We start from the raw sequence: 26,527 nt of genomic DNA on the forward strand, positions 1-26,527 counted from the left end.
CCTGGACCTGAGAGTGCCGCTGAGTAGATTGGATTGAAGACAAAAAGCAAGTTCCCCATGAATATTCATTTCTTTGCCCCTTCCCCCTCAGCTTGTGACAGCGTAGGAGCCTTCTGCGGTGTGTGGATACTCTAGACCTGCTCAGTAAATAGGCATGGTCTCTCGGCCTGAGCGAGGCTGGATTCTGGGATCCTGCAGTCACAGGGAGGAAAAACTTCCTTGAAAATGTGCATATATGTGTGTCTGAGTGTGTAGGTCTATAGTTTTTGGTGGTGAGCGGAATAAAAAAAATCCATCTCTTACCTTCCCTAAGCACTGACCCTCCCTTTTCCCAAGGAAAGTTGACAAGAGGGTTTTATGCTTCCCTTATGTAGCTGTCTGTCAGGAGTGGCCAGGTCTGGGTGGGGTATGGGATGTGGGCATCTCTGGATTCTTGGAAGCAGATCTTATGCTACTCATAGAGATAGGGTCAATTTTATTTTTGATAACACTTAATTTACCATTATCATGGGAAATGCTTCCAATCATGAAAATTCAGCCCAGCTCACTTTGAGGAAGAGGCAGGACACGCACAGTGTCACACAACTCCTTGCCATCAACTGGAATCAGAAGTGCATTTTCTGGCTGAATAAAAAGTTTGGCTGCTCCTCTTCCCCCACTGCTAATGGCATCGTGTCTACCAGAGAGGAGTGTTTGTGTCATAGATGCCATAGAGCTAAGTTTGGGGATGATGGAGAGTTTAAAGGCATTTCAGCTAGGTTAGAAAACTGACACACGGATACAAAGAAGAAATCTTTGTCGCTTTTCCCACCAGAAAACAGCTGGGGCCTGACCTTTTCTGCCTCTGGGCCCCTTTTTCTGGATATAGAAAGTCTGAATGCTTTGTAGACACCTAAGGTTTTTAATTCCAGCATCCAGAAGTGAATCAGAAATACTGGTTGGTGAAATAAAGAGTTTATTGTTTTAAAAAAAAGTAGAGTTCCTTGCTTTGCAGAAACAAAAAGTTCAACTTCAAAAAGACATGGAGGTTCACTTGCAGCTACTGTTTGTTTTTCCTGTTTATTAATTGTCTAATCCATTCTGATTTTCTACTTATGAAAAGCTTACATATAATATGGAGTTGTATAAATATGTAAGTGTGTGTAGAAATAGATTATTTCTACTATCTGAATGATAGGAGTTCAGGAAAACTGTCTCATAATCTTTGTTCCTTAATCGACCTAAGTCTCTCTCTCTGTCTTCGAATTGGCATATGAACTGGGAAACTAATTTAGCCATATACCATGTGACCTTGTGAATGATGATAAACATCAAGGAAATTGTTAAAAAATGGAATAAATGGTAGGCTTTGTTTTTTCTATTGACTTAAAGGTGAATTGTATTTATTTAAGCAATAAAATGGGAACATATGGAAAGGAAGCAATGACTGAGAAGAGGTCTAAAAATGTATCTAGCCTTCATAGTTGCAAAAAATATTCCCAGACAGAGGAATCTGTTTATTATACTTTCATGTATGCTAGTTTATCTGTTTAATTCAAACATTTGTAATTTATAATTCTATTTTGACCATTTTAAATATTTTTGAAAACAAATATAAATACTTTCACATAATTTTTAAAATCACCACTCTAAAATATTTCTGTCAAATCAGACCTTTACCTTATATTGTTTATTATAAAGTATGGTAAGTTTTGGCATGTATGATTTTATTATATAAGTAGCAACAATCCTCAGCCAAACAGAGTGGAAAGCTGAGTTCTGTACATTGATTTTTAAAGACAAAATTTTCTAGACAAAAATCTAGAGATAAAAGTAAAAGTAGATGAGGCCTCCCACCCCTTACTAAGGTATTAAATTACTTTGTGTAAATTACTTTTAATTTATCTAATTAATTTGATGAATTTATCTGCATTAACATGATGGAATTCTGTCATCTCTTTTGGTGTCATAAAATGCTAAGTAATGCCACTTTAGGAGACTGGGATGAATCATTTAAACTTTCCGGATTTTAATTCCATTATCAGTAGATAATGGGGCAAAAAGTGGGTAATTACTTATACTTTATATCCCCTGCCTATAAAACTTTATCGTTAATTGCATGTGAAATTTGGGAAGCATCTCATTTTCCAGAATTTCATACCAGCAGCTCGACGGTTTCACTCTGCTCCTTGTGTTGTGGCAAACTTTGGTTTTAATGAGCACCCTCACTTTTTTGATATCCCAGGATCCAAATGAAAAAAAAAATGATAAAAGAAAATGAGGAAAAGAGTAGCTTAGTATGAAGAGGGGAAGAGGGGAAGCCCCACAATGTCACATCCTCTGAATCTGCCTGTATAAGGTAAAATCCGGGTGGTCAAGACAGAAGAGGACACATTTTGTGTCTTTGTATTTTTATTTCTGTTTCTGCCAATCAAACAGAGTGAAAATTCATATTAGATAGTGAAGAGTGGATGAACAACAAACGCACAAAATTAAGAAGGGCCCTTTTTGAAATTTTGTAAAATTTTGTTTCATTCACTTAAACAGAAACGAAGCAGAATTTACAAAAATATCCATGATAAAATTATAATAATTATGTTATAATTATATGATAATCATATATAAGGATAAAACACAAAATATTTTAATGACTAAAATTATGACAATTAAACTGGGTCAAGTGATAAAAATCAATGAAAGGAAAAAAGTTGTTTTTACTGAAAAAAAGTAATAACAATAATTCTTGGTATGAAACTTTAATTAAAGGTTGAAGAACAAAGTAAGAAGCACAAAAGTAATGAAATGGAAGTACCAGAAAACCTGTGTGATGATGCCACTGATGACGATGACAAAGATGGATCAATTCAGCAAGGAAAGATTGGAAAAACTGATAATCAGCAATTTGCTGGGAAGGAGAATAAAGAATGGGATAGGTAAGCCTGTAGCAGTATTTAACAGTACAAAATTATTACTGTATTATAAAACTAATCTTAATTTGGGCTAATATTCATGATTAATAAATTTTATACTTTTACTAGGGGTATTCAGCCTTACCTAGAAATCAGAAAAATGCAAATTAACAATGATATACCGTTTTTCCAATCATACTGATAATTTTTTTAAAAAATAATAACCAGTGTTGGGAAGTGTCAGGAAAATAGCAGTCTCATACACTGTTGGCAAATGCAATTGGTAAATCCTTATTGAAGGGTAATTTAGAAGCATCTATCAAAATTTCAAATACGTGATTCCTTTAACCTAACAGCTTCATTGCTGGAACTAGATATTACAGGAAAACATGGCTTGTACAAATACACAAACATAGATGTTAAGGTCATTTATCATATATTATATGTAACATATAATAGTCCTATATATATAAAATATATATAACATATGTTAAGGATATATAATATGTGTATGATAAAGATATAAATTTATCTGTTTTTTGAAGCAGGGAATATACATTTCCTTGTATGTGCTTGGTACTTCACAACTGTCTTCTGAATACATGAATTGATACGAGGACAGGGTGGAATTTTATAATTTTTTTCATTCTTTGTTAGTAGAATTATTAGAAAACATTGGCTTTTCTATATGGATTTTTTTAAAGTGGTGTTCCGGCCTTGCACTTGAAGGGAGTAAAGACAAATGAAAATAAAAGCTGGACCTCAGAAGAATCTGTGATGACATCAGTGTTTGAGGAGACCAGCTTATTAACTGGTGGCCTACTGCAAGTGGATGATGACAGGAGTTTAAGTGTAATACATCAAGATGAGGGAAGGTAAAATCTATACATTCTTTATTTCCCTGTGAAGGGATGTTAGCAGTGATTCCTTTTTTCTGGAAATAGAATAGTGTAGTGTGCCAAAGCTAGAGAATACTCAACTGAATCGGTGCTGTTGAAAGATTGATTAAAATGAGGACTAGTGACTTTGACAAAGAGCAATTTCAATAAATGGTAACCATGGAACCTTTACTGTAGTGAATAAGCGTCGATAACTCGAGTTGACAACTGAAGAGTTTGTGCTGGAAGAGGCAATAGAGAAGTGGGTAGTAAGTGAAGAAGAATGTGGGATTCAAGGGAGTTTTCTTTCTATTTTTACTTTAAATTAGAAGCTATTGGAGTATGTTTGTGTGCTGTTGGGAATGATCCAGTAGAGAAGAACATGTTTATGAAATTTAATTTTCTTTGCATGTCTAAGCATTAGAAAGGTCGGTATGTTATCTTTCAAAGATTTGTGGTAAACTAATTGTCCATAGTACTTCACGTATAGTTTTATGGTAATTGGTTGTTTTTTTCAGAATTGGTTCAGAAATGAAATATTGTAATATAACTGAACATGCAAATGATAACCTAAAAGTTAAGCTGTCATATATAAATTTTTAACAATGATGTAATAATAAACATATGAACACTTAGGCCATGCTGAACAGAAAACATTCCTGGATAATTGTATATGTTACAGTACTTTAGATGGTAGCATCATGAATAGCTATGATTTTGTAAGGAAATTTAAAATATCAGGTGTATGAGCTTTATAGTTGTTTAGATTCTAGGGAAAAGAGGAGAATTTGTTCATGTATAATAGAAAAGCAAACTATTGATAATCTATTGCAGATTATTAGTTTGTGATTATAACTTCTACAGTATAAAAAGCATGTTTCCCTGTACCAACAGTGTCATTGACATATATTGTGTGCTCATCAAGTATGTGTTAAATGCATGAATAGACAGTTGAATAGATGAGTGAATGCCTGTTGATGAATTTCTTTAGAAATAATTCTTAGTTTATTGAAAAGAAATTGCCTAGTTATAAAGTTTTTATTTAAAAAATAGTTGCAATATTCAGAAATTATTATTTATAATTATAGCCAGAAATAGAATGATTATATGGATTCCTCTGCTGTCGTGTCTCTTAAAAACACTGAAAAATAAATATTGCTTTCACAGCATATTGTGAAATACATGGTTTGGAGCTAGATATCTTGGGTTTGAATGCTGGATCTGCTACTGACCAGCTATGTGGGTTTGGACAAGCTACTTGGACTTTCTGTTGCTATTTTCTTTCTTTTTTTTTTTTTTTCTTTGAGACAGAGTCTCACTTTGTTGCCCGGGCTAGAATGAGTGCCGTGGCATCAGCCTAGCTCACAGCAACCTCAAACTCCTGGGCTCAAGCAATCCTACTGTCTCAGCCTCCCGAGTAGCTGGGACTACAGGCACGCGCCACCATGCCCGGCTCATTTTTTCTATATATTTTTAGCTGTCCAATTAATTTCTTTCTATTTTTGGTAGAGACGGGGTCTCGCTCTTGCTCAGGCTGGTCTCGAACTCCTGAGCTCAGAACGATCCGCCCGCCTTGGCCTCCCAGAGTGCTAGGATTACAGGCGTGAGCCACCATGCCCGGCCTATTTTCTTTCTTTATAAAATATCTAATATGTTATCTACCTCACAGAATTGTTGTGACTATTAAATTGAGTTTCACACATGTACAGTGCTTAGAATAAAGCATAGTAACTGCATAGTAAATCCTGAAAACGCTAACTAGTATCATCATTTCAAAAGGTTTTCCCTCATATAAGGACTTAATATTTTCTAAATAGGTATCTGTGCCAGTAAAAAGCTTGTCTTTTCTGAAAAGGATAATAGCAACAAAAAAAACCTGGTATATTTATTTCTATTAGATAATGCAAGTAATATGTTTTTCCTAAGTGCAGAAATTTTATATTAAAAAGCAATAGTTATAGATATTCTTTGTATTTTATTTAATGTATATTTGTTATTTACCTAGAATGAATTGTTTGTCTTTTTAGGTCTGCAGAGGAAACACCTGAGGAAAAGAACACGGTATTGTAAAAAATAAATTATCAAAAATATTATTGTTAAAAATACATTATAAAAGGTAGGGTGAAAAAACAGAGAATCTTTTTTGTGAGGACATTGCCTTTGAAAAAGTGATTAAGAAACAATAGCCATTGATATGTGTATCCTTTTAACAAAAATCAGTTATTTTATGAAGTATCTGTGTTGTTGCTCATATAAAAAGATGTATAATTACCATTTCTGTACATTTAGTATGTGCTATAAATATTTTGGGGACATTTTGAAATAGTGTCATTTATTTTATAGGTCAAAACGCAAATACTTGCCAGGGATGACCTTGATGTCTTAACTCAGTCATCTGAAATAGTCTCAGAGGATTGTGAGTTGCCTTCCTGGAATTGCAAGAACTTTATGTCGCTCATTGAACAACTTGGAATGGATTGTAAAGGTAGGACCATGGCATAAGTACATGTATCCTGTAGTAGTGTATGCACACATTGCTCAGCACTGCACCATAAAGCACTCATACTTTTTCTTATACTCATATAAGAAATATGCTTTGTGTTAAAATAGAATAACTGTGGTATATTGTACACTCAGCCCAAATTCCACTGTGCTTTTTTTTTCTCAGTGCGAGTGGCACTCCCAGCGTCTTTGTTGGCTCTGCTTCTCTCCTATGCCTTTATCCAAGTTCATGTTACCATTATCTCCCAGCTGGAATACTGCAATAACCTTAGAACCGTTTTCTCTGCTACCCCACCTCCTGAAACCCTGGTCTACTCTGTAACCATAGTTATATATTAAAAAAAAAAAAAAATACAGATCTGATCATGTTACCCCCTTGCTTAAAATGCAACTACCACTTCTCACTGCTATAAGGTTAGAGATCTCAGTCCTCTGGTTTTATCCTGCATCATTCCATGCCCTTCTTACTCTCTGGGTCCCAGACCCTGTCTTAGGTGTTTGTACCTGCAGTCAGTAGCTTTAGTGGGGTATAATTGATGTATGGTAAACTGCACATATATAAAATGTACAATTTGATAAGTTTCCGTGTGTGTATACACATGCGAAGCCATTACCGTAATCAAGAGAGTTAGCACATCCATCACAACAGTCTCCTCATGCCCCTTTAAATTCCCTTGTTAAAAAAACTAATAAATTGTTTTCCGAAGTATTTGTACCATTTTCCATTCCCATCAGTAGTATATGACAGTTCTAGTTGCTCTGTATTATAACAAATACTTAGAATTGCCAGTTATTTTTTTTGTTTTTTGTTTTTAGCCATTCTGATGTGCATGTATTCTGCATATCATTATGGTTTTAATGTGTATTCCCCTAATGACTAATAAAGTTGAACCTTGTCCCATGTGCTTATTTTCCATCTGTACATCTTCTTTAGTGACGTGTTTCTTCAGATCTTTTCCCATTTAACAAATTAGGTATTGTATTTTCTTATTTGTTGAGTTTTAAGAGTTCTTTATGTATTCTGGATACTATTCCTTTATTAGCTATCTGTTTTGCAAGGTTTATTTTTCAGTTTGTGGCTTGACTAGTCTCTTAGGATCTTTTGAAAAGCTGAATTGTTTAATTTTGATAAAGTCCATTTTATCTGTTTGTTCAATTATGGATTTAGCTTTTTGTGTCATATCCAAGAAATCTTTACCTAGCACAAAGTTACAAAGATTTCTCCTATGCTTTCTTTTAGAAATTTTATAGTTTCAGTTCTTATGTTTAGGTCTATGCTGCATCTTCCTTTTCGTTTATGATTTGAGGTGTGGATTCAGACTTCCAGGTTCATCGCTGCGACTCAGGGAGTGTGGTAAACTCCACCTCAGCTTTTTCTCCCTGTGTCATGGCCTGGAAACTCCATCAGGGCAGGGAGCTGGGGCATTCCTAAGGCTTATTTCATTTGTTTTCTGTCTTTCAGGGGTCATTGTCTTCAATTGGCTCAAGTCCACTGTCTTGAAAATCACTGTTTTATGTATTCTGTCTGTTTGGTTTTGGTTGTTTCAGATGAGAAGGAAAATCAGTACCTATTACTCCATTGTGGCTGGAGCAGAATGCAATAGAGCTTCAGCACATGCTGTCGACTCACTAGAATGCTTTTCTTCCCCCTTCGCTTAACTGCTTCCTTCTCATCCTTCACTTCTCAGCGTTGCCATGTCTTCCCTGGGTGCACTAGGAATCAAATTCTCTTATGTGATCACAGAACTCTGTTTTCCTATAGCATCTGTCTGAATTTATAATTGTCACTTTTTTTTGTTTTTGTCTTCAGTACACTTTAAGCTAAACAAGAGCAGAGGTCTTGTCAGTTTTATCTGCAGAGCTTAATATAGTCCACTTTATGCACACTCAATAAATACTTGTTCAGTGTATGAATGAGTGAATGTTAAAATGCATAGTCCTTTATATCCAAAACGTACTGATATATTTTATTTCTAACGTTTTATTCTCCCCGAGACAGATTCTGTTAGCCTATTGAAAATCCAGGATGCAGTTCTTTCATATGAAAGATTAATAGAACTTAAAAAAAATCACTGTGAACAACTTACAGTAAAAATTAAAAAAATGGAAAATAAGGTTAGTGTACTACAAAAGGAGCTATCTGAAACAAAAGAGATAAAATCACAATTAGAGTACCAAAAAGTTTCTTGGGAGCAAGAAGTCTGCAGTTTGAGGTATGATATCTTTCTTTTAAAGAAATATTTGAACTTTTACTTTATATTTAAGATATGTAGGAGAATTTTTGTAATTATTGATTTACCTTCTGGGATTTAACAGGGGAGAAAATGTCTTAATCTTATACAATGTGAAATTTTTAGAAATAATATAATGAGTTTTTAACTTGAATATTTCTACCACTAATTAAATGCATATTCTTTTAAATCATAATTTTATTGGCTATATAGAAGTCTACCATATAGAAATCTCATTATTTAACAAATTATATTTTGGGTTTTAAAATTTTTGTATTATAATTAATGCTGCAAGGAACATCTTTTTTGTGTCTTTTTTACATTTTTAATTATTTACTTCTAATAAATTCTTCAATATAGCATTATTTGGTTAAAGTATAAGAATGTTTTAACAAAGGTCTTTGATCAATATTTTTAAATTGTTCTTAAGAATGTTTGTATTAATTTACAATTCAACCAACAGAGTAAGAATATGCCATTTTTCTCAATGCAGAATAATTTTTTAAGCATTGTTTTATTCTTAATATGCATGGAATAAAAAGTAAAATGGGAAATGATTACTGATTAGCTTATTCAACATGTGTTTACTTATCTTATACAGATAAAATTAATTTGAAGTTCTGTGTTGAAAATGCATATTATTTTAATTATTTAATTAGATATTAGATCTTATTCCAAAGTGACTTTAAAATTCTTTATAAAATACATAATAATCAGCAAGATAAACTGAATGTATTACCAAAAGAAGAAACATAAGAAGTGTGAAGTAACAGATGTTAAAATCCTTAGCCTAGTCTTGGTTTATAGTAATCTGCAGGTATATGCTGTGTGAAAGACCTCTGAAGGTGCTTCTTTTACACTGTAAATCATTTTTAGGGATACCTGCACTATTTCATGAAGATTAAAATTTATTTCTAGTGAATTTATAAATTCGTTCATAAAAAGTAACTTCTTTTAAATTAATTACCTGTAAATCATCTATCCTAATTGAGGAGTATTTATGACTGGTCAGGAAAAAAAGGTAATTTTCAACTTACAATTTAACTGTATAATTTTCAATATCTTTTTCATAATATTTACCAGAGTGACTAGTATCAGAAACTTACCAATTGGCACAATGTTCTTTCATCACTACTTTTCAAGTATATATGTCCTTGGAAGAATTGAAGTGAGAAACTAAAAACATGAGAACTAGAAAAAAAATTTTCAAGTACATAGAAATTTTTTTAGAACAATAAGCCAACACGTGAAGAGCCAGGTCAGAAAATGATTTTTTTTATTTTATAACAAAATGAATTTTAAGGTAAGTTATTTAATTTCAGATTTACCTTAAAACAAGAAGAAGAGAAGAAAAGAAATGCCTATATGCTGTATGAAAAAATCAGGGAACAGTTAAGAAGAAAAGAAGAGGAATATAGCAAAGAAGTTGAAGTGAAACAACAACTTGAACTGACTCTGAGGACACTAAATATGGAATTGAGGACAGTAAGAAATAATTTGGATCAGGTGAAAATTTTATAGTTCTAACTTTATTTCATCAATAATACTTACAATAGTCCTATGATTTGATATATGTTATTTGCGTTTAAAACAAACCAAAAAGGTTATCTCGTCTTAAAAATGAACTATGACATTGATAGCTAAAATTATTTATTATAAATCTTGTCATCTAATGGATGTTCAGTATATGTTTTCCGAATGAAGGAATGGAGGGTAAGTTGAATTTATTTACTAACATAAATGTTAATTTAGGTATTTTTATATTAGAATACAAGCAAAATAGCTTTGAACCTATAATGAAACTATTCTAATGTTTTGTAAAGAAATTTTTTTCACAATACTGTATTTACTGTATTTAAGAACTTTTATTTTTGCTCTGATGAATTTAACTCTGCCATTTATGCAATTAAAATTTGAGTAATTCTTGAGGGATAAAGGTCCTTGCATTTTAATAGGCTCCTTACTTTTAACAGTTTTTTTTTTTTTAAGATTCTGCTTTTAATTAATGCTTTGGACTTTTTTTCCAATGCTGTTAGACCAAAAACTTAATATCTCTCCAGGTTATACAAGAGCGAAATGATACCCAGAAACAACTTTCTCAAGAACAGAATGCTAAAATAATGCAAGATGAGATTCTGAACAATCACCTTTGCAAACAAAAGAACCTAGAAATGGCTCTAAAGAAAATGAATTCTGAGGTATTTTCTTTAGTCATTGTCACATATCTGTTTATGTATTTGTATGTGTGTATATTTAGAAAAACAACTATATGCATCTTGGAAAGTATAGAGGATTTTTAAGCGATATATGTGTGTATATGTATTTTGGGATGGGAGTGGGGTGGTATTTTTGGCCCATTGCAGACAGCAATGTTCTCGATTCAGCTCCATTTGTCTGCAGCACTCACAATGGCCTCATCCAAAGAAGAGGCTTTTAATATTTTCTAAAGGAATTGATGAACTTACCATTATCTCAAAACCCTTGCTACTAACAATAAATGTTCTAGTTTTTGGAAGTTATTTTATTCCCTTGATATATTAATGGAAAAGTTAGTTCATTATTTCCTCTGACAGGTAAGGAGGAAACTGATAGCCAGTTCATAGACCATATTTTCGATGTTATTCTCCTCACTTTTGAGAAGAATAACAATTTCTTCCTTGTGGTATCTTATTTCAGTATGAGGAGCTTTGAAAACAATGGTATGCCATAATATATACTGAGTAATAATTTATTGGTAAGTATCTTGGTCCTAGTAAAATAGTTAACTGTTTTTCCCTTATTTTACATTGATTACTGTTGCAAGCATTATGAACAGAAAACAAAAGGTATTGCAATAGCAAATATTCTCATGATTTTCTAAGAGCTCTTCAAGTAAGATAAAATTATATTTTATATATTTTAAATATTATATTTTAAAATTATTTTATATATTATATTTTATATAAAATTTATATTTTATATTATTTGCCATTAGTGTTTTGAAATAAAAGACATCTTTAATATTTATATATTTACACCACAGAAGTAACCCTGATTTGGTAGATGATCACTGGAAGTAGAGTCAGAGAGCTGGGGAACATCCTGCAGCTTGATTTTATTTTTAACCTCTCCTTTTCAGAATTGTGATAACCAAATGAATTCATTGATGTGTATAGAAGTGCTTAGTACAATGCCTAGAATTTGTCAATAAATGTAATTCTTATAACTGATTATAAACATGTCAGAAAAGTAGAGTATCTATAGAATATTCTCAGGAAATAGGAACTTAAAGAAATTTGGGAAATTTCATCTGTACAAATATATGCAGAGCTAAGACTCTTACTATAAGGTAGTGTATAGGTCAGATATCAGAATGTAAACTCAATTTTTTAATGGAATCAAATTTATTAATGTTTTATTTTATACCTTAGAGTTTGTTGTAATTCAGAGAAAGGTTTTCCAATTCTGAGATTCTTAAAAATTCTCTAGTGATTTAATTTTTACTTTCATGAATTCATTATCTTCAAATAAAGTTTTGAACTTTTGGGAATTTATGCTCTATAAAGTTTAAGGTTTTGATCCAACTTTTTGTCCAGTTGGAGATCCACTTATTGTAGACCTGTCATTGTATAAATGTACAGGGTATTCTTTAATTTCAGAGAAAATCACAATATGCCTTTTTATTGAGTGCTAGCTAAAAGGGTTTTTTTTTGTTGTTGTTTTATTTAGATTTCTCATAGTCATGAAAAAGATCTGTTACATAAAAATCGCATGTTGGAGAATGAAATTGCCGGGCTGAGACTGGAAATAGACACAATAAAAAAACATATACAGGAAATAGAAAAGAAATATTTCAAGGACATTAAAATGGTGAAAGAAAAGAATGATGACCTTCAAAACACCATGAAACTGAATGAGGAAGCGTTAATAAAAACAGTATCCCAGTATAGTGGACAACTGCATGTTCTGACAACTCAGAACATGATGCTGAATTCTAAACTGAAGAATGAAAAACAAAACAAGGAAAGACTGGAAACAGAAGTTGAATCGTACCGTTCTAGACTGGCTGCTGTGTTACGTGATCGTGATGAAAGTCAGATATTAAAAAGACACTTAGAACTTAGTTTCCAGAGAGCACGAGACGAATGGTTTGAGTTACAGGATGAGATTAATCGTGACATATCTAACCTAAAAGATAAAAATGTGAATCTTTCTCAGCAACTTCCTAAAGCTAAATGTAAATTCGATAGCCTAGAAATTGAGCTCAGTCACACGAGAGATACTGTCCGACAAAAAACTTCGGTTTTAGAGCTTGTACAAGGAGACCTTAGCCAAACGCAGTGTCAAATGGAGGAAATCGAACATATGTATCAAAATGAACAAGGTAAAGTTAAACACGTGGGAAAGGAATCTGTAAATGAGGGATTGTCTCAACTACACAGTGAAAATACGTTGCTTCGACAGCAACTGGAAGATGCTCACAACAAAGCTGATGATAACAAAAAGAAATTAATTAATATCCAAGACCAATGTCACTCTGTTGTAAAAAATCGTCAAGCTGAAGGTGAAAGGCAAAAGCTTGTGCTACAAGAGAGAAATGAGTTAATCCATGAGTGTGATCAGTTGAAAGAAAGACTGCACCAATATGAAAAAGAGGAAGCAGAAAGAGAAGTAAATATCAAGAAATATAAATATTTTTCAACTTCTCTGACAAAATTTAAAATAATATTTGGTTATGGCTAAATGTTGAATCTAGTTGAATATAAAAATATATAGATTATAAATGTATTTGCTATATCAGCACAGAAACATACCTTCTTTCCAGCAAATAAGAGCTGAGAGTTGTTTTACTTTGAGTAAAGACATTGTGTCTCCTGTGAAATTTTAAGAGGTTAAGTTACAAATTATTAATAGATATAGACTAATATTAATAATGTATTCTTATACTGCTAATATAATAGTTTTAATGTCTTTATGTTGCCACATTTTAAGACCATAATGAAGCAGACAAGCAGAAATTCTCGTACCTGAAATGAGTATTTTGGAATTAAGTGGATTACTTCGACAGCTAATTCCAGACTTTTCAGATGAATGGAAGTGTATTACTGTACCTCATAATGACTTTCCATCAGTAGCTTTTCATATATCTTAGTTACTATAATTTTATTTTTAATCATGTCAATTTGACTTAAATCTAAAAGTATTTCAATCTCAAATTATGTATTGTTATGACTCTGAATTCTTTAAAGGCAGCTGCTTTTTATTAAATCATAATTTGGGACAAATATGGTGAACTTTAACAAAACTATATTTGATTTAATCTTCCCACTGGAATTTATAATTTACTTTGAATATTCTTATAAATAATTTGCCCATTATTTTCATTTCAAGGCCAAATGACCATCATTTGGATATACCGGATATGACTTTGTCCAGTACAAGAATAGTTGTAGCTATCCGTGATTTATTAGTTTAGCATTGGGTCCCCGTTTTCAGAACAGTGAGGGGTGGCAGGATTCACATCTAGCAGAAATGCAGTGAGTAGGGGAGAGAGTTGTAGGAGCTTGAGGTCAGAGAGGGAAGTAGAGGCCAGGTTACCTAGAGGCTTGAAGACCATTAGAATTTTACCTTTGTTCTGAGATAGGAATCTATTGGAAGGGTTTGAGCAGACGACTGAATATGTGAGGAACTCTGAGGTTGATTTGGGCTTTTAATGAAGAAGAGGAAAAATATTTCGCAGTGTAGAATTTGCCACCACCAGTCCCACCCACATACTTATTTCTTTTCAAGACTCCGGTTGGTTGTTAAGCATTTCACAGTCACAGGTGACGAATGAATAATGGGCTGAATCTGTTGTCTGAGTGACAGAATACCAACTTAGCAGGAAGATAACACCTCTGTGACCTTAACTGTAAACGGGAATGTGTGCACATGAGGAAAAGGAGGTTAATTGGTGTATGTTGGTGGTATTTTTCAAAGTATATATGTAAGAGTTAAATATTATTAGCATGATTAATAAGGTGATTTATAACATCAGTAACAAGATTATCTTATCAGGTAGTTCTGAGACAACGTCAGCAAGAGCGGGGCGTTACCCTAAAAAATCTACCTGGGTCAGATGCTTCACTAGAGGTTGCATCACATAGTCACACTCATGTAGAAGATGAGACAGAGGATTCAAAGAAGAAATTAGATCAAAGCAGAGGCCAAGTACGTATTGCATTTAACATGTCAACAGTGAATCAGTAGCTGGGTGAATAACAAAGTGTTTTAGCACATTAATTTCTGTGGCAGCTTTCTTTTTTATTTTCGTAATTAATTTTATTATCTTTGTAATGCACTTATTTCATAAAGCCTGACTTTCATTCTGCCATTTTTTAAATGATTACATTTTTTCTCAATATTTACCCTTAGGAATGTTGAGAATCATACATCCTTTCTAACATAAGCTGAGAGACATTTTTTCTGTTAAACAGTATTCTTTAGTGATTTCTCTATTGCCATGGTGAGGCAAGCTAGATTAAATTAGAGGATAATGTTGAAAGGAATTTTCCAGAGAATTGTCTTGTTATCGTTTCTTTTATCAATGGATACAAAATCTGTGTATATTTATTTCATGGATTTCAGGATAACTTGTACAGATCTGTTCTCCAAAATGCATACGTTTAGTTTAATTTATAAACTATTTGAAAAGAGAGGCATGTTCATTTCTCCCTCATTTTAAATATATTATAAAAGCATAGAAATATTCAGATCATGTATGGTATGTATATCCAAAATATAGAAACATAGTATTAAGAGAATTATCTACATGCTACCATTGAGTTTTTAAAAACAATTTTATTGAGATATAATTCACATGCCACACAGTTCATCCATTTAAAATGTACAACACACTGTCTCTTAAACAGCAGTCCCCAACTTTTTTGGAATCAGGGACCAGTTTCATTAAAGACAATTTTTCCACAGATCTTTGGGGGAGGTGAGGGGTTGGTTTCAGGATGATTCAAGCACATTACATTTATTGTGTAGTCAGACCTTTCTGCTAATAATAATCTGTATTTGCAGCCGCTCCCCAGCGCTAGCATCACCACCTCATGTCCACCTCAGATCATCAGGCATTAAGAGTCTCATAAGGACAGACAACCTAGATCCCTCGCATGCGCAGTTTATCGTAGGGTTCGTGCTCCCGTGAGAATCTAGTGCTGCCGCTGATCTGACAGGAGACTGAGCTCAGGTGCTGATGCAAGCAACGGACAGTGGCTGTGAATACAGATGAAGCTCCCCTGGCTCACCTGCTGCTCACCTCCTGCTGTGCAGCCCAGTTCCTAACAGGCCATAGACCAGTACCCGTCAGCGGCCCAGGGGTTGGAGACCGAAGTCTTAATATATTCACAGAGTTGTGTGACCATCACCATAGTCAATTTTAGAACATTTTCATTACTATGAAAATCCTGCATGTTTTAGTTGTTCTTGTTATTTTTTATGGGCAGCAACCCATATTTAGTATCAGTGTCTGCATCAGTTACCTATTGCTGTATAATAAACCTCAAAATTCATAGTCTCAAGACATTTATTTTGTTCACAGTCTGCAGTTTTAGGCAAGGCTTAGTAGGGCCAGCTCATTTCTTCTCCACTTGGCATTGGCTGTGGTGCCTTGACACTGGGGACTAGAATCACTGAAAGGCTTGTTCATTCACGTCTGTCAGCCGAAGCTGGCTTTTGGCTGGGACTGGAGCTGGGGCAGTCGGCTGGAACACCTCCACAAGGATGCACCGTGTGATGGGGGCTTCCTCACAGTATGGTGGCTGGATTCTAAGGACAAGCTTCCCTAGAGGGAGAAAGTCAGGTGGAAGCTCTGTTACATCTTCTAACCTAATCTTAGCAGTCACACAGCAGTTCCACCCTATCATATTCACTAGGATCCACTTACTAAGGCCAGCTCATGTTCAGGGGAGGAAATTTCATGGGAGAAATGTGAAACAATTTGTAGACATTTTAAAACCACCACTCCACTCACCTTTTTAAAGTCAAATAATCATTACATCTGAAGTACAGTAGGTCCCTCCATCTCTGTACCACTGCAATTCCAACAAGGTTTTTGTTGTTGTTGCTATTGTCGATTATGCTCCCTTATTTTGTGTAAAGTAACAAAGGATTAAACCATATTGAATTAAGGCATTTTTGTTTTAAAAAAAGTATAGATCATGTCACTAAACATTTTACTGGGAGATGATTGCCTCTTAACCCCAAGAATTATTGCTTTTTGGAATACAATTCAAATGAGCATAAAACATTTGCTGTTCACATAAAAAGGCTTATAGCATTAGAATCTGTACTTACAGATTCATTTTATTAGAGTCTTATTTTATATTTATTTTTTATTTTATTTTTTTGTAGAGATGGAGTCTCACTGCGCTGCTCAGGCTAGTCTCAAACTCCTGGGCTCAAGCGATCCTCCTTTCTTGGCCTCCCAAAGTGCTGGGATTACAGGTGTGAGCCACCGCGCTCGGCATTATTTTCAAAGTCTTATTCTGAAAACCATTTGTTGACTCGGGCCTAACTAACTGAATATCATGTCCCTAAACTTTCTTTAGAAATTATGGGGAGTGATGATTGGGGTTAAGGAGTAAGAGATTTTCTACTAAAAGGTGACTTAGAATCATTTTGAGGAGGAAAGACATGAAACAATCATGGAAAAAGAAAAGTCAAAGATCAAGTGCAAATGTTGCATGGCAACGATGACACTAAAGAATATATTTTTGTGACTCCTGGTGGTTTTAACTTTGTTCCTGATTTTCTGAATAATTCAAGGGCCCATATTTTAAAAATCTACTGTAGTGTAGATAACATTTTATTGGAACTGAATTTATTTCAAAACTTGTCAGTATTGTGTTAGTAGATCATTCTCATCCTACTTCCTTCATTACTAACTATGTAATTTTATTCATGTAGATTGATAATCTTACAGCAGAACTGCAAACTGCATCTTTAAAATGTCAACATCTGAAGGCAAAGAATCAAATTCTTCAACAGGAGTTATTGTTTGTGAAAACAATACAGAAGAAATGTGAAAAACTACAGAAGAAGAAGAATAACTTGGAACAGGAAGTAGTAAACCTCAGAAGTCATATGGGAATGAATATGGTAGAACGTGGTCAAGTAGAACAGTATAAACGGGAAATTGAAGAAAGAGCAAGACAGGATATAGGAGAAAAATTAAAAGAAGTCAATCTGTTTTTACAGGTTAGTTTATCTGTAAGATGCGTTCATTTATTTCACTGCAGATTATATTTTGGATATGTATTTCTTTTTCCTCTAGTTTTCTTATAACAATTTGTTTTGTAGATTTCTAGAAGGAAGGTAGCATCTGTTTCTCCCTTTAAATTTTTCAGTTTCCATTATTATAAGTAAATCAGACTGATGATTCTCTAACAAGATTATCAAGAATAGCTGGCATAAAACAGGGCTATTAGGAACAGAAAAAAAAACTGATTTAGAAATTAGACCATACACTTGACTTGTTCTTAAGTTATATTGTTCAAACTAAAAATTTTAAGTTGATTCTGTTATTCTTTGGATTATCAGATTACATGAAATACTAACATAAGAATTATTATATTTTTTATAATTCAGATTAAATTATCAATTTAGTTGATATTGATGATAAATATTTTGAACTTTAGCTTTTTTTTACGTATTTAAAATTGCCTCTCTGAATCACTGACTCAAAACTAAAGGTGACAAATATCCACTAATTATTTGAGTTATTATTTTAAAAATTTATCTTTTTAATTTGCTTTAGGCACAAGCAGCATCTCAAGGTAACTTAGAGCAGTTAAGAGAGGATCATATCTCTTCAATACATTATGAGATGGAACTCAGAATTAAAGCGATGGAATCTGAAATGTCCAAAATGAAAACTCAAGAAGAATTTAATAAAGCTGAACTGGAACAATATAAGCAACTCTATCAAAAAGAATTAAAAGATAAACAATCCTTGTCAGATAAACTAAACAAGTAAGTCAAAACATAGACTCATAGAAAATAAATTAAGCTCATTAATTTGCCTCAAAAGCACAATTTTTATTGAGACTGACTCATGAGATTAGTAGGAAGTGAAGACTAACTAGATAATATCATTTTAGAAAATGATGTTCATGAATGAATTTACCTTTAAAATATTGGTCCAGGAGAGTTTATGTCTCTCTCCTCTTTTTTTTTTTTTTTTTTGGTTTCCCCCTTAATATTCTTATATAGTTAAGCTGATTTATTAGTCTTTCAGCAAATTATTTTTGAAGCTTTATAGTTTAGACAGTGATACTGTTGTAAAATTGCTTGTCAGTATTTCCCTAAATAGAAATATTTATGAGTTTATCTATTTTTTGGAAGATTACATGTTAAACAACGAGTCAAGTGCTACCACTACTCTCTTGGCACATTCTGGCACACAATTAGCTTTCCTCGATTGTGATCTTTGGCATTGTCACTAGAGGGCGCCTTGAATCAAACTATCCTGTGTAGCGTTTCCACTCTGCATAAAGTCATACCTGTAAAATAGGAAATGATTAACTTAGGGATGAAGGGAAGTACAATTCACAAAGTAGTTAAACATAATACCTTGGTCAGCCTGAGGGTCAGGTGTGTTGAAGATGGAAAGGAATGGTCTCACCTCTGGTGCCTTGGTAACAATGTTAGCAGCTAATTTTCTTTGAAGTTCCTTTAGTTCTTTTTGATCACCAACTCAGCTGTCTCCTTCTCCCCTAGAAACTGCTGCTCCGAATTATTCTTCAGTGTCAAATGCTTAATTTTCCCTAGTTAATGGGTGAAATGCACAAGGGTGGTGAAAGCAAATGCTTGAAAATGTCTTTGAGGGATAGTTTTTTAATACAAGTAGTTCCAGCTTTTTTTTTTTTTTTAGTTTTAGGTTTTTTGTTTATTTTTTTGTGTGTGTGTATGTTTAACATATTAGCTGCCACACTGGAAAAAAATTTTTTCCCTTGGGGCCATGGTATTTTACTACGAATGTAGAATAAAAACTAAAAACAAAACAATCTTTTCTAATTTAATGAAAAATGTGTTATTTTTTATTGTTTTCTGTGTGTGAGTTATATGCAATGCAATCCACATTTCTAGAATTGAATTGTCAATGTTAATTGTAACAACAGGAACATCAATAAGTAAGATTTTCATGAACCAACTGCAGGGTTTTGCACTGGGGCCACCCATCACATAACATGTATGTTACAGCATGGCAACATGAATTGCCTGCACACCACATGGCTCCCAAGTAAAGAGACATGTGAGTTATATATGCTTCATGAGTCCCTGAGCTCATAATTAGCGTGAGTTAAATACAGCTCACATGGCAGTTAATGTGTTAAGCAGTACATTATGTTTTGATATAGCTATACATAATGAAATAGTTATTATAGTCAAGGAAATTAACATATTGATCATCTCACATAGTTACCCTTTAAATTCAAGTATTTCTAATGACATCCTCAAGAATCTTATAAGGAGAACCATTCCAGAAGGCAGCAGGTGTGACCTGTAAGCCATACATCATTGATTGACATTTCTCTCTTCTCCCTTTCTTTGAATTACTTGTTAGAAATCCCCCTGGGAATATATGTACTTCTTTAGAATGACTTTAAAACTATACTTGCCTACAATAGGCATGCTCTGACACATTTTTCAGTGATAAAACACTGTTACTGGGAAACTTTATTCACTCTTATGGTAACTTTTTTTAAAAAAATGCAAGTCATTTAGAAATCATTTAGGGAAAAGTGAAATATTATACTAACATTTTCTTTTTTTTTTTTTTTGCAATCTTCACAGAAGTCATGAGAAGCTAGCAGAGGTCAGGTCTGAACTGCTTGTGGAGCAAGAGAAGAACAGATCTTTACGCCACAGCCACGCTCTTACTTCGAGGCCAGTCCTAGAGTCACCTAGTTTTGGAAGTCTTAACGATACTTCAGTTCTCAACAGAACATTTACTCCAAGGGAAAACTTGGTGATCGCCACCTCTAGCCCACGGACTTCACGTAACAGCCTGCAGAACTACTTTACCATGGTTAGTTCATTATCCTTTTTCTTTGGGTTTAACTATGTACTTTTTCTATTTCTCCAATGTTCATTCAGTTTAGAAACTCATTCTCTAAATGTGGTTATACAGACACATCAAACTAGAGCAGTATCCCTAGGATGCTAACCTTTTACGTGATGGAACATTGTGTCTCAACAGAATATTAAGTTGCATTTCTTCCCAAATAAAAACAGACCTGTTTGCATCACCAAGGCAGTGCCTCTCTGCTCTGAATTTTAACTCTAATCAAACTATTATAATAGTTATGCTACTTGTTCATAGAGCAAGGACAAAGAAATGTATTTATTGTATTAGTTATATGCTCTCTATAATGCCTCCTGTCTCCACTTCATTTCATCTGCTTAGTCAGATGCCCAATAGTCATTTTATCCTGTGAATGATTCAGGTAATCTCACAACTTCTTCCAGTTCTTTTTCTTTCATTCACTCATTTCACAAGGTCATTAAGTATATGTGTGGCTCTGCACTTAATCCTTCAGCTCCTCAGTCAACAACCTGTTCCCCAGTTCTTTTCTCTGTGACAAAATTCATGTATTTAATATTTAAAAACTGAAAAATATTAGTTTCCTTCATATATTAGCTTATTTACAATTTGATACTGATTTGCAGTGGTTTAGTGGACAAACTTATTTGATTATATTACATTTGAGTGCACATTTATTTTATAATGTTTTCTCCTTAAAGCAGAGAATGATATCAAATTTTAATTTAAAAACATCAAGTTACTGAAAGTATAATAACTATGGAAATGTTTATTTGTGTATGTGTGGTATGTGTGTATATTTATCAAATTGGTCTCAAAAAGAGAATGCAGCATTATTTTCCTACCTGTAATCTCAAATATAATTTAACAGTAGCCTGTCAATAAGTTATTATTGAATGAGTGAACTTTATATTTGTATTTTGGGGGCTTTGCTATTTTTATTGATTTCACTGTATTTCCTTTTCTAAAATCTTCCTTTCAACTCTTCCCTTCTTTAAAGTGGGGGCTTGTTTGGAAGAATGTGCAGTAAGATTATAAAATCAAGGAAGATGAAAACATTTCTTTAAGTGTTGTATGGTCATCTTTGGGATGTGGTGGGGTAGGCAGCAAATGACACTCCCCCTTCTGAGTTCAGAACACGGGAGTCAGACAGCTGGACATCAGCATCCTAGCTTTGTCACTGACTCATGACAACTAGTGGGAGAATGTGGCCCAGATGTGCAGCCACAGGGGGCTTCTGAATACTTCATCCCAGATCAGGCACTACCCACACAGTTGTAAGAGGAGGGAACAGATGCTGGACACCTGTCCTGGGAGCAGGCTGCTTACTGCAGAGATGACGGCAGACCTGAGTTCATGTCACTGTGCATCTTTTCAAAGAAGAGAGGCAGAGCCAAGCACACACACTCGATGTGCCTCACCCAAATTCATCCATTAGGGGAATCTTTCCTCCTCTCAAGAGGAAGGTAGAGAGAGTGGAAGTGCTCGCTTGGAAACTTGAGGCCATAGAAATGAAGGTTCTATCATTTTATCATGCCTGGATTTAAATTATAATTCTAATTAAACCCATGTGTTTATGTGTACCAACTAATGATGAGAAGTTAGAAGTATGCTAAATAGTAGAGGGAAATTTGTTTTGTGTTTTCAACTTTGCTATATATATCCCACAGCATGGATAATTTATTTGTTGATTGTTTTTGGTTAACCAAGTTTTATCTGGAGAAAATGAATAGTTTTTTTAAGGAAGAATTTTCTCAATTTCAGCTGCCTTGGTTCAAGTAAAGACTTTCTCCTACAAGTTGCCTGTTCTGTGGTTTATAAAATTTTTTCTTTATAAATTGAATATAACAGAAGTTCTGATAATTTATGTTCTTTAATTTCTATTCATAACTTTAGAACTTAGAGTTTAAAGAGCTATTCTTTTATGTCTCATGCCTAAACAGTATTGAGCTACATGACAGTTTCACATATACATTTTCTCTGAGTTATATATTAAAATGTGTGTGTGCGTGTGTGTGTGTGTGTGTGTGAGAGAGAGAAAGAGAGAGAGAATATGAAGGAAACAGCTGACACACAACCCCAGGCTCAGTAAGAAAACCTAAAGCCCATTCCTGGCCTGTGGCTAATTGGCTCTGTGAGCTCAGGCAAACTACAGTCTCTCTGAGCCTGTGTTGCTTTTATGTAAATTTAGGGACTTTGACCAAATCAGTGATTTTCATACCGTTTTTTTTTTTGAAGAATAGAGCTTTTATTTAAAAAAATTGCAAGAAATAATATATAATAATAAGTAGAGCTGTCTGGGAGCTCTGAAGCTATGACATCCTTATTCCTTATTCCTGCAGTGTCCTCCGTGGAACCTTAGATTTCCGTGGGACATAGTTTGAAAACTACCAGTTTGGAGAGAATCCTTTTGATTAGCTAAAATTCGGTGGTACATTGTTCTCCTGTGTATAACTTTCTCACCTTCTTATATGTTTTAGAAAATAGAAAAGTGTAAATGAAGTTGCAGATGTGCTCTCCTTATTAATGTTGGACTTCAAGCTACCTCCACCCTCAGAAGTAATCCCCAGCTAGAAATAAACAGGCCACAGAGAAAAGAAGAGTATTTTTATTAAAAATAGTTTATGTATTTTACTCCATAAGGAGCTAATATAGCTTTTGATTTAACATTATGCATAAAAAGAAGTATAGCAGTTTATTTATTTTTTTAATTTCCTCTGGCAAGGTTCAGTTTCTCCTAAGCTGTTGCTCAGTCTACCCACTTCAAAAGCCACTGAGAAAAACAGCCATTGACAACACCCTGCCCAACTGACTAGGACGGTGATTAATGTCAACAAGACATTTTAATCTTATTTTTTTCCTTCCATAATCTATATCAGGCACTGTATTAAGTTACTCAACGGGGGACAACAATTTTGAATTTCTGTTAAGGGAACTATGAGGAAAATGTGTGATTTAGTGGGAAAGTAAGAATAAAATGAAAGGGACTTTGTGGAAACAACCCAAATGCCCATCAATTCATGAGTGGATTATTAAAATTTGGTATATGTATACAATGGAATATTACTCAATCATAAGAAATGACAGTGATCTAGAACTTCTTATATTTTCCTGGATTGAACTTAAGCACATTATCCGAAGTGAGATATCACAAGATCGGAAGAATTGGCTCCACTTGTACTCGCCATCAAATTGGTACTAACTGATGAACACTAGGGTGCTCACATGGCAGTAATACTCTTCAGGGATTAGGGGGAGGAGGGGTAAACTCACAACTAAAGGACACGGGGAGCATTGTAGAGGGGAAGGGCATGCCTCTAACCCTCGCTTGGGTGAGGCAAAGACATAAAATATATCCATAATGTTTGTACCCTCATAATGCCCTGAAATAAAAAAAAAAAGTCTCTTAATATTGGCTAGTTTTCACGTGTGAATATGGACAAAACCACCCCAGCCTCCCACAAGCCAGGACTAAACCTCCTTGAGCGCCGTTGACACTCCAGGCCCTTTTCCTCAGCTCCCTCCCTGTGGCCTGGGTCTGTCCCTTTTCCCTGGAGCTTTCATCTGTGACCTGGTGTCTCTTTCCCAAAGGCAGTTGCCCTCAGCGATCATTTATGTGGTTGGTAAAGTATTCAAGGGTCAGGGAAAGGCTGAAAGAGAACTTATGTAGGGGGAGGCCACTTCCAGGTTGGAATAGAGGCAATGATTTCTCCCAAGTGCTCTTTAAGACTTAGGAGAAAATAATGCCTTTGCTTATATTTATTATAAAAAAAATATTCTCCATTTAGAGACTTAAAAAAGTAAGCAATTTTCATTTTTATCTAAGTAAAATTTATGTATTTTGGAAGTATTTGTGACTGGAGTATAAAGAAATAATAAAATTGATTACAGATGTGAAGTAAGTATTTCAGAGAAGAGCTTTTGGGGGAAAATATAATAACATTACATTAGTAGTTCCTTATTTCAAGTCATGTAAAAATGTACATTTTACATAGTGTTTATTAATGGTAATATAAAAGTCTTTCAATAATGGCTTCTCCCTTTATCTGGTGTTGAGTTATTACTTTTATAAGACCTGCCTAGTAATTCTATTTTCACCTTATTCATTTTGTAAAAATTATCTATAATATTATAGTAACAGAAATGTTATTGTAAACAATCCCTCAAAATACTGGTAAACCTGTTAGTCAGAAAAATTTGTCTTCACACCTAAAATTTGTAAAGGCATTGGATAGCTTATTATTATTATCACCACAAAGTATTTGTTAAGTTCACTATACTATTTCAGACCTGGTTCTGGGCATTTAGGGAGAGAATACCTTTTATACGAAGGTTTAAATAAGAGCACTCTAGATGGGAAGACTTGGAATATGTTTGGTAATATTCTCACACATTTCATAATTAAGTAGATAACTGTAACCAGTCAGATGTTTTAAAATTGGTAGTAATTTCTGAAAAGAAATCAAAGTTGCAATTAAAGAACTATATATATTTTCCTCGTGTCTAATTCCTAGAAGGTCATGGATCAAAGAAGCTACATTTAAAAAATTGGTGGTAACCTGTATTTATCCTTTTGTAAGCAAATTTTCTGAAATCCTTGTGTCCATATGAATAAATAAATGTTAATTATAATATAGATAGCATAATATTTTTACTTAATCTTTTGCCAGTAGGATTTTCATGTGACATTATGACAGTACCACTTTCTTCATGTATGTATTATATTTAAGATTCTGTGCTGAAAAATTAATAGCATAGAACACACTTTACGATCTTAATTTTCTGAAAGTGAAGAGGGGAACATTCATTTTAAGGAAAAATCTGTCAAAGTAAAAAAACTGATGAAACCTTTATAAAGGGCAGAGTTTTGCTAAGAATTAAGTGATGCATTCTTTGCAAAATGTGACTTGAATTGTTTAACGTTTATACTAATAAGGGAAAACATCACCCTTCCAAAATGATGTATATTCAATAGATCACTATTATTTGTATTTTTTATCAGATTAATCTAAACAGCCATTATAATAGACATCTTCTGTTATCTAAACATAAAGTAGATAGGAATTTTATTTACTTTTGTGATTATGTCTCTATTTAGGCAATCAACAAATCAGGTCTAGTCTCTAAAAGTATTATAAGCCACATTTTGTAAGTGATATATCATTCCCATAATAATGTCTCGTTTAACTTAAAAATTATAAATAATACTTCACTTATTTCAGATGCAGCTGGAGTTTGAAAAAAATATAACTAGAGAACTAGAGGAAGGTATGTTGCCAAAATTTATGAATGAAATTCAGATTAATTAATTGATTTCTGAAATAAATTGTCAATGCAAATGACATCCCTTTCCATTGTTTGGTTAATAGATACTGCATTAAATATATTTTACTTTTACACATCTAATGAAAGGTGTAAAAACATAAAAATTCATAACTAGGAGTATATTTATGCCTCATTAATTCATCATGTTCCACAGCTTTAAAAATATTTCACAAAGTCTGTACATCTCTTTTTTCTGGCTCTACACTTTCTTCACTTCTGCCATCCCTATGGAACTACCAGCCAGTGGCTGAAACAATTCCCAGAAAACAAAGCCATCATCAGCTTCTCAGGTTTACGGTAATGATTTAAAGCCAGAAGACCCCAGATTCATCTAGTAACACTTAGTGAAGCAATTACAGTTGATAAGCAGTCACTTGACAGGTGACATTTTAAATCTCTAGTCATTTACTTTGTCACTGGTTTACTTTTGCCCCCAGTAATGGTTCCAAATTCCTTAGCATGGAAGAAACATCCAAATCACCCTCTAGCATCTGGCCAAACTGGACCACTGAGAATTCCCCAGTGTCCTTCCTCACCTCCAGCTCTTTGCACCTGCTTCTCCATCTGCCATACTTGTTCCTTGTCCTCTAGGTGTCAACCTACATACTGCCTCCACCAAAAAGGCTCCAA

At 33.8% G+C, this 26,527-nt stretch overlaps 1 protein-coding gene across 1 annotated transcript; it reads left to right on the forward strand.

Moving 5' to 3' along the window:
• The first annotated feature begins 730 nt into the window (after positions 1 to 730).
• Positions 731 to 25,881, forward strand: LOC105823666 (ankyrin repeat domain-containing protein 26-like). The gene is made up of 15 exons (XM_012660911.1): positions 731 to 758; positions 975 to 1,027; positions 2,746 to 2,912; positions 3,593 to 3,763; positions 5,794 to 5,827; positions 6,110 to 6,251; positions 8,268 to 8,481; positions 9,822 to 10,005; positions 10,560 to 10,697; positions 12,208 to 13,149; positions 14,536 to 14,688; positions 17,434 to 17,724; positions 18,284 to 18,498; positions 20,323 to 20,557; positions 25,795 to 25,881. The coding sequence occupies exons 1-15, from the start codon at positions 731 to 733 to the stop codon at positions 25,879 to 25,881; spliced, it is 3,054 nt and encodes a 1,017-aa protein (XP_012516365.1).
• The last annotated feature ends 646 nt before the right edge of the window (positions 25,882 to 26,527 follow it).

This window comes from Propithecus coquereli, unplaced genomic scaffold (assembly GCF_000956105.1).
Source record: "Propithecus coquereli isolate 6110/MARCELLA unplaced genomic scaffold, Pcoq_1.0 Scaffold69, whole genome shotgun sequence".
Classification (NCBI taxonomy): Eukaryota; Metazoa; Chordata; class Mammalia; order Primates; family Indriidae; genus Propithecus; species Propithecus coquereli.

Bases quoted from the DNA above. Each gene is read 5' to 3' on its own strand.
- LOC105823666 (XM_012660911.1), top strand. From the start codon at position 731: ATGGAGAGTTTAAAGGCATTTCAGCTAG. The intron at 17,725-18,283 runs GTTAGTTTATCT...AATTTGCTTTAG, and splicing joins AAGTCAATCTGTTTTTACAG to GCACAAGCAGCATCTCAAGG. The intron at 18,499-20,322 runs GTAAGTCAAAAC...CAATCTTCACAG, and splicing joins TTGTCAGATAAACTAAACAA to AAGTCATGAGAAGCTAGCAG.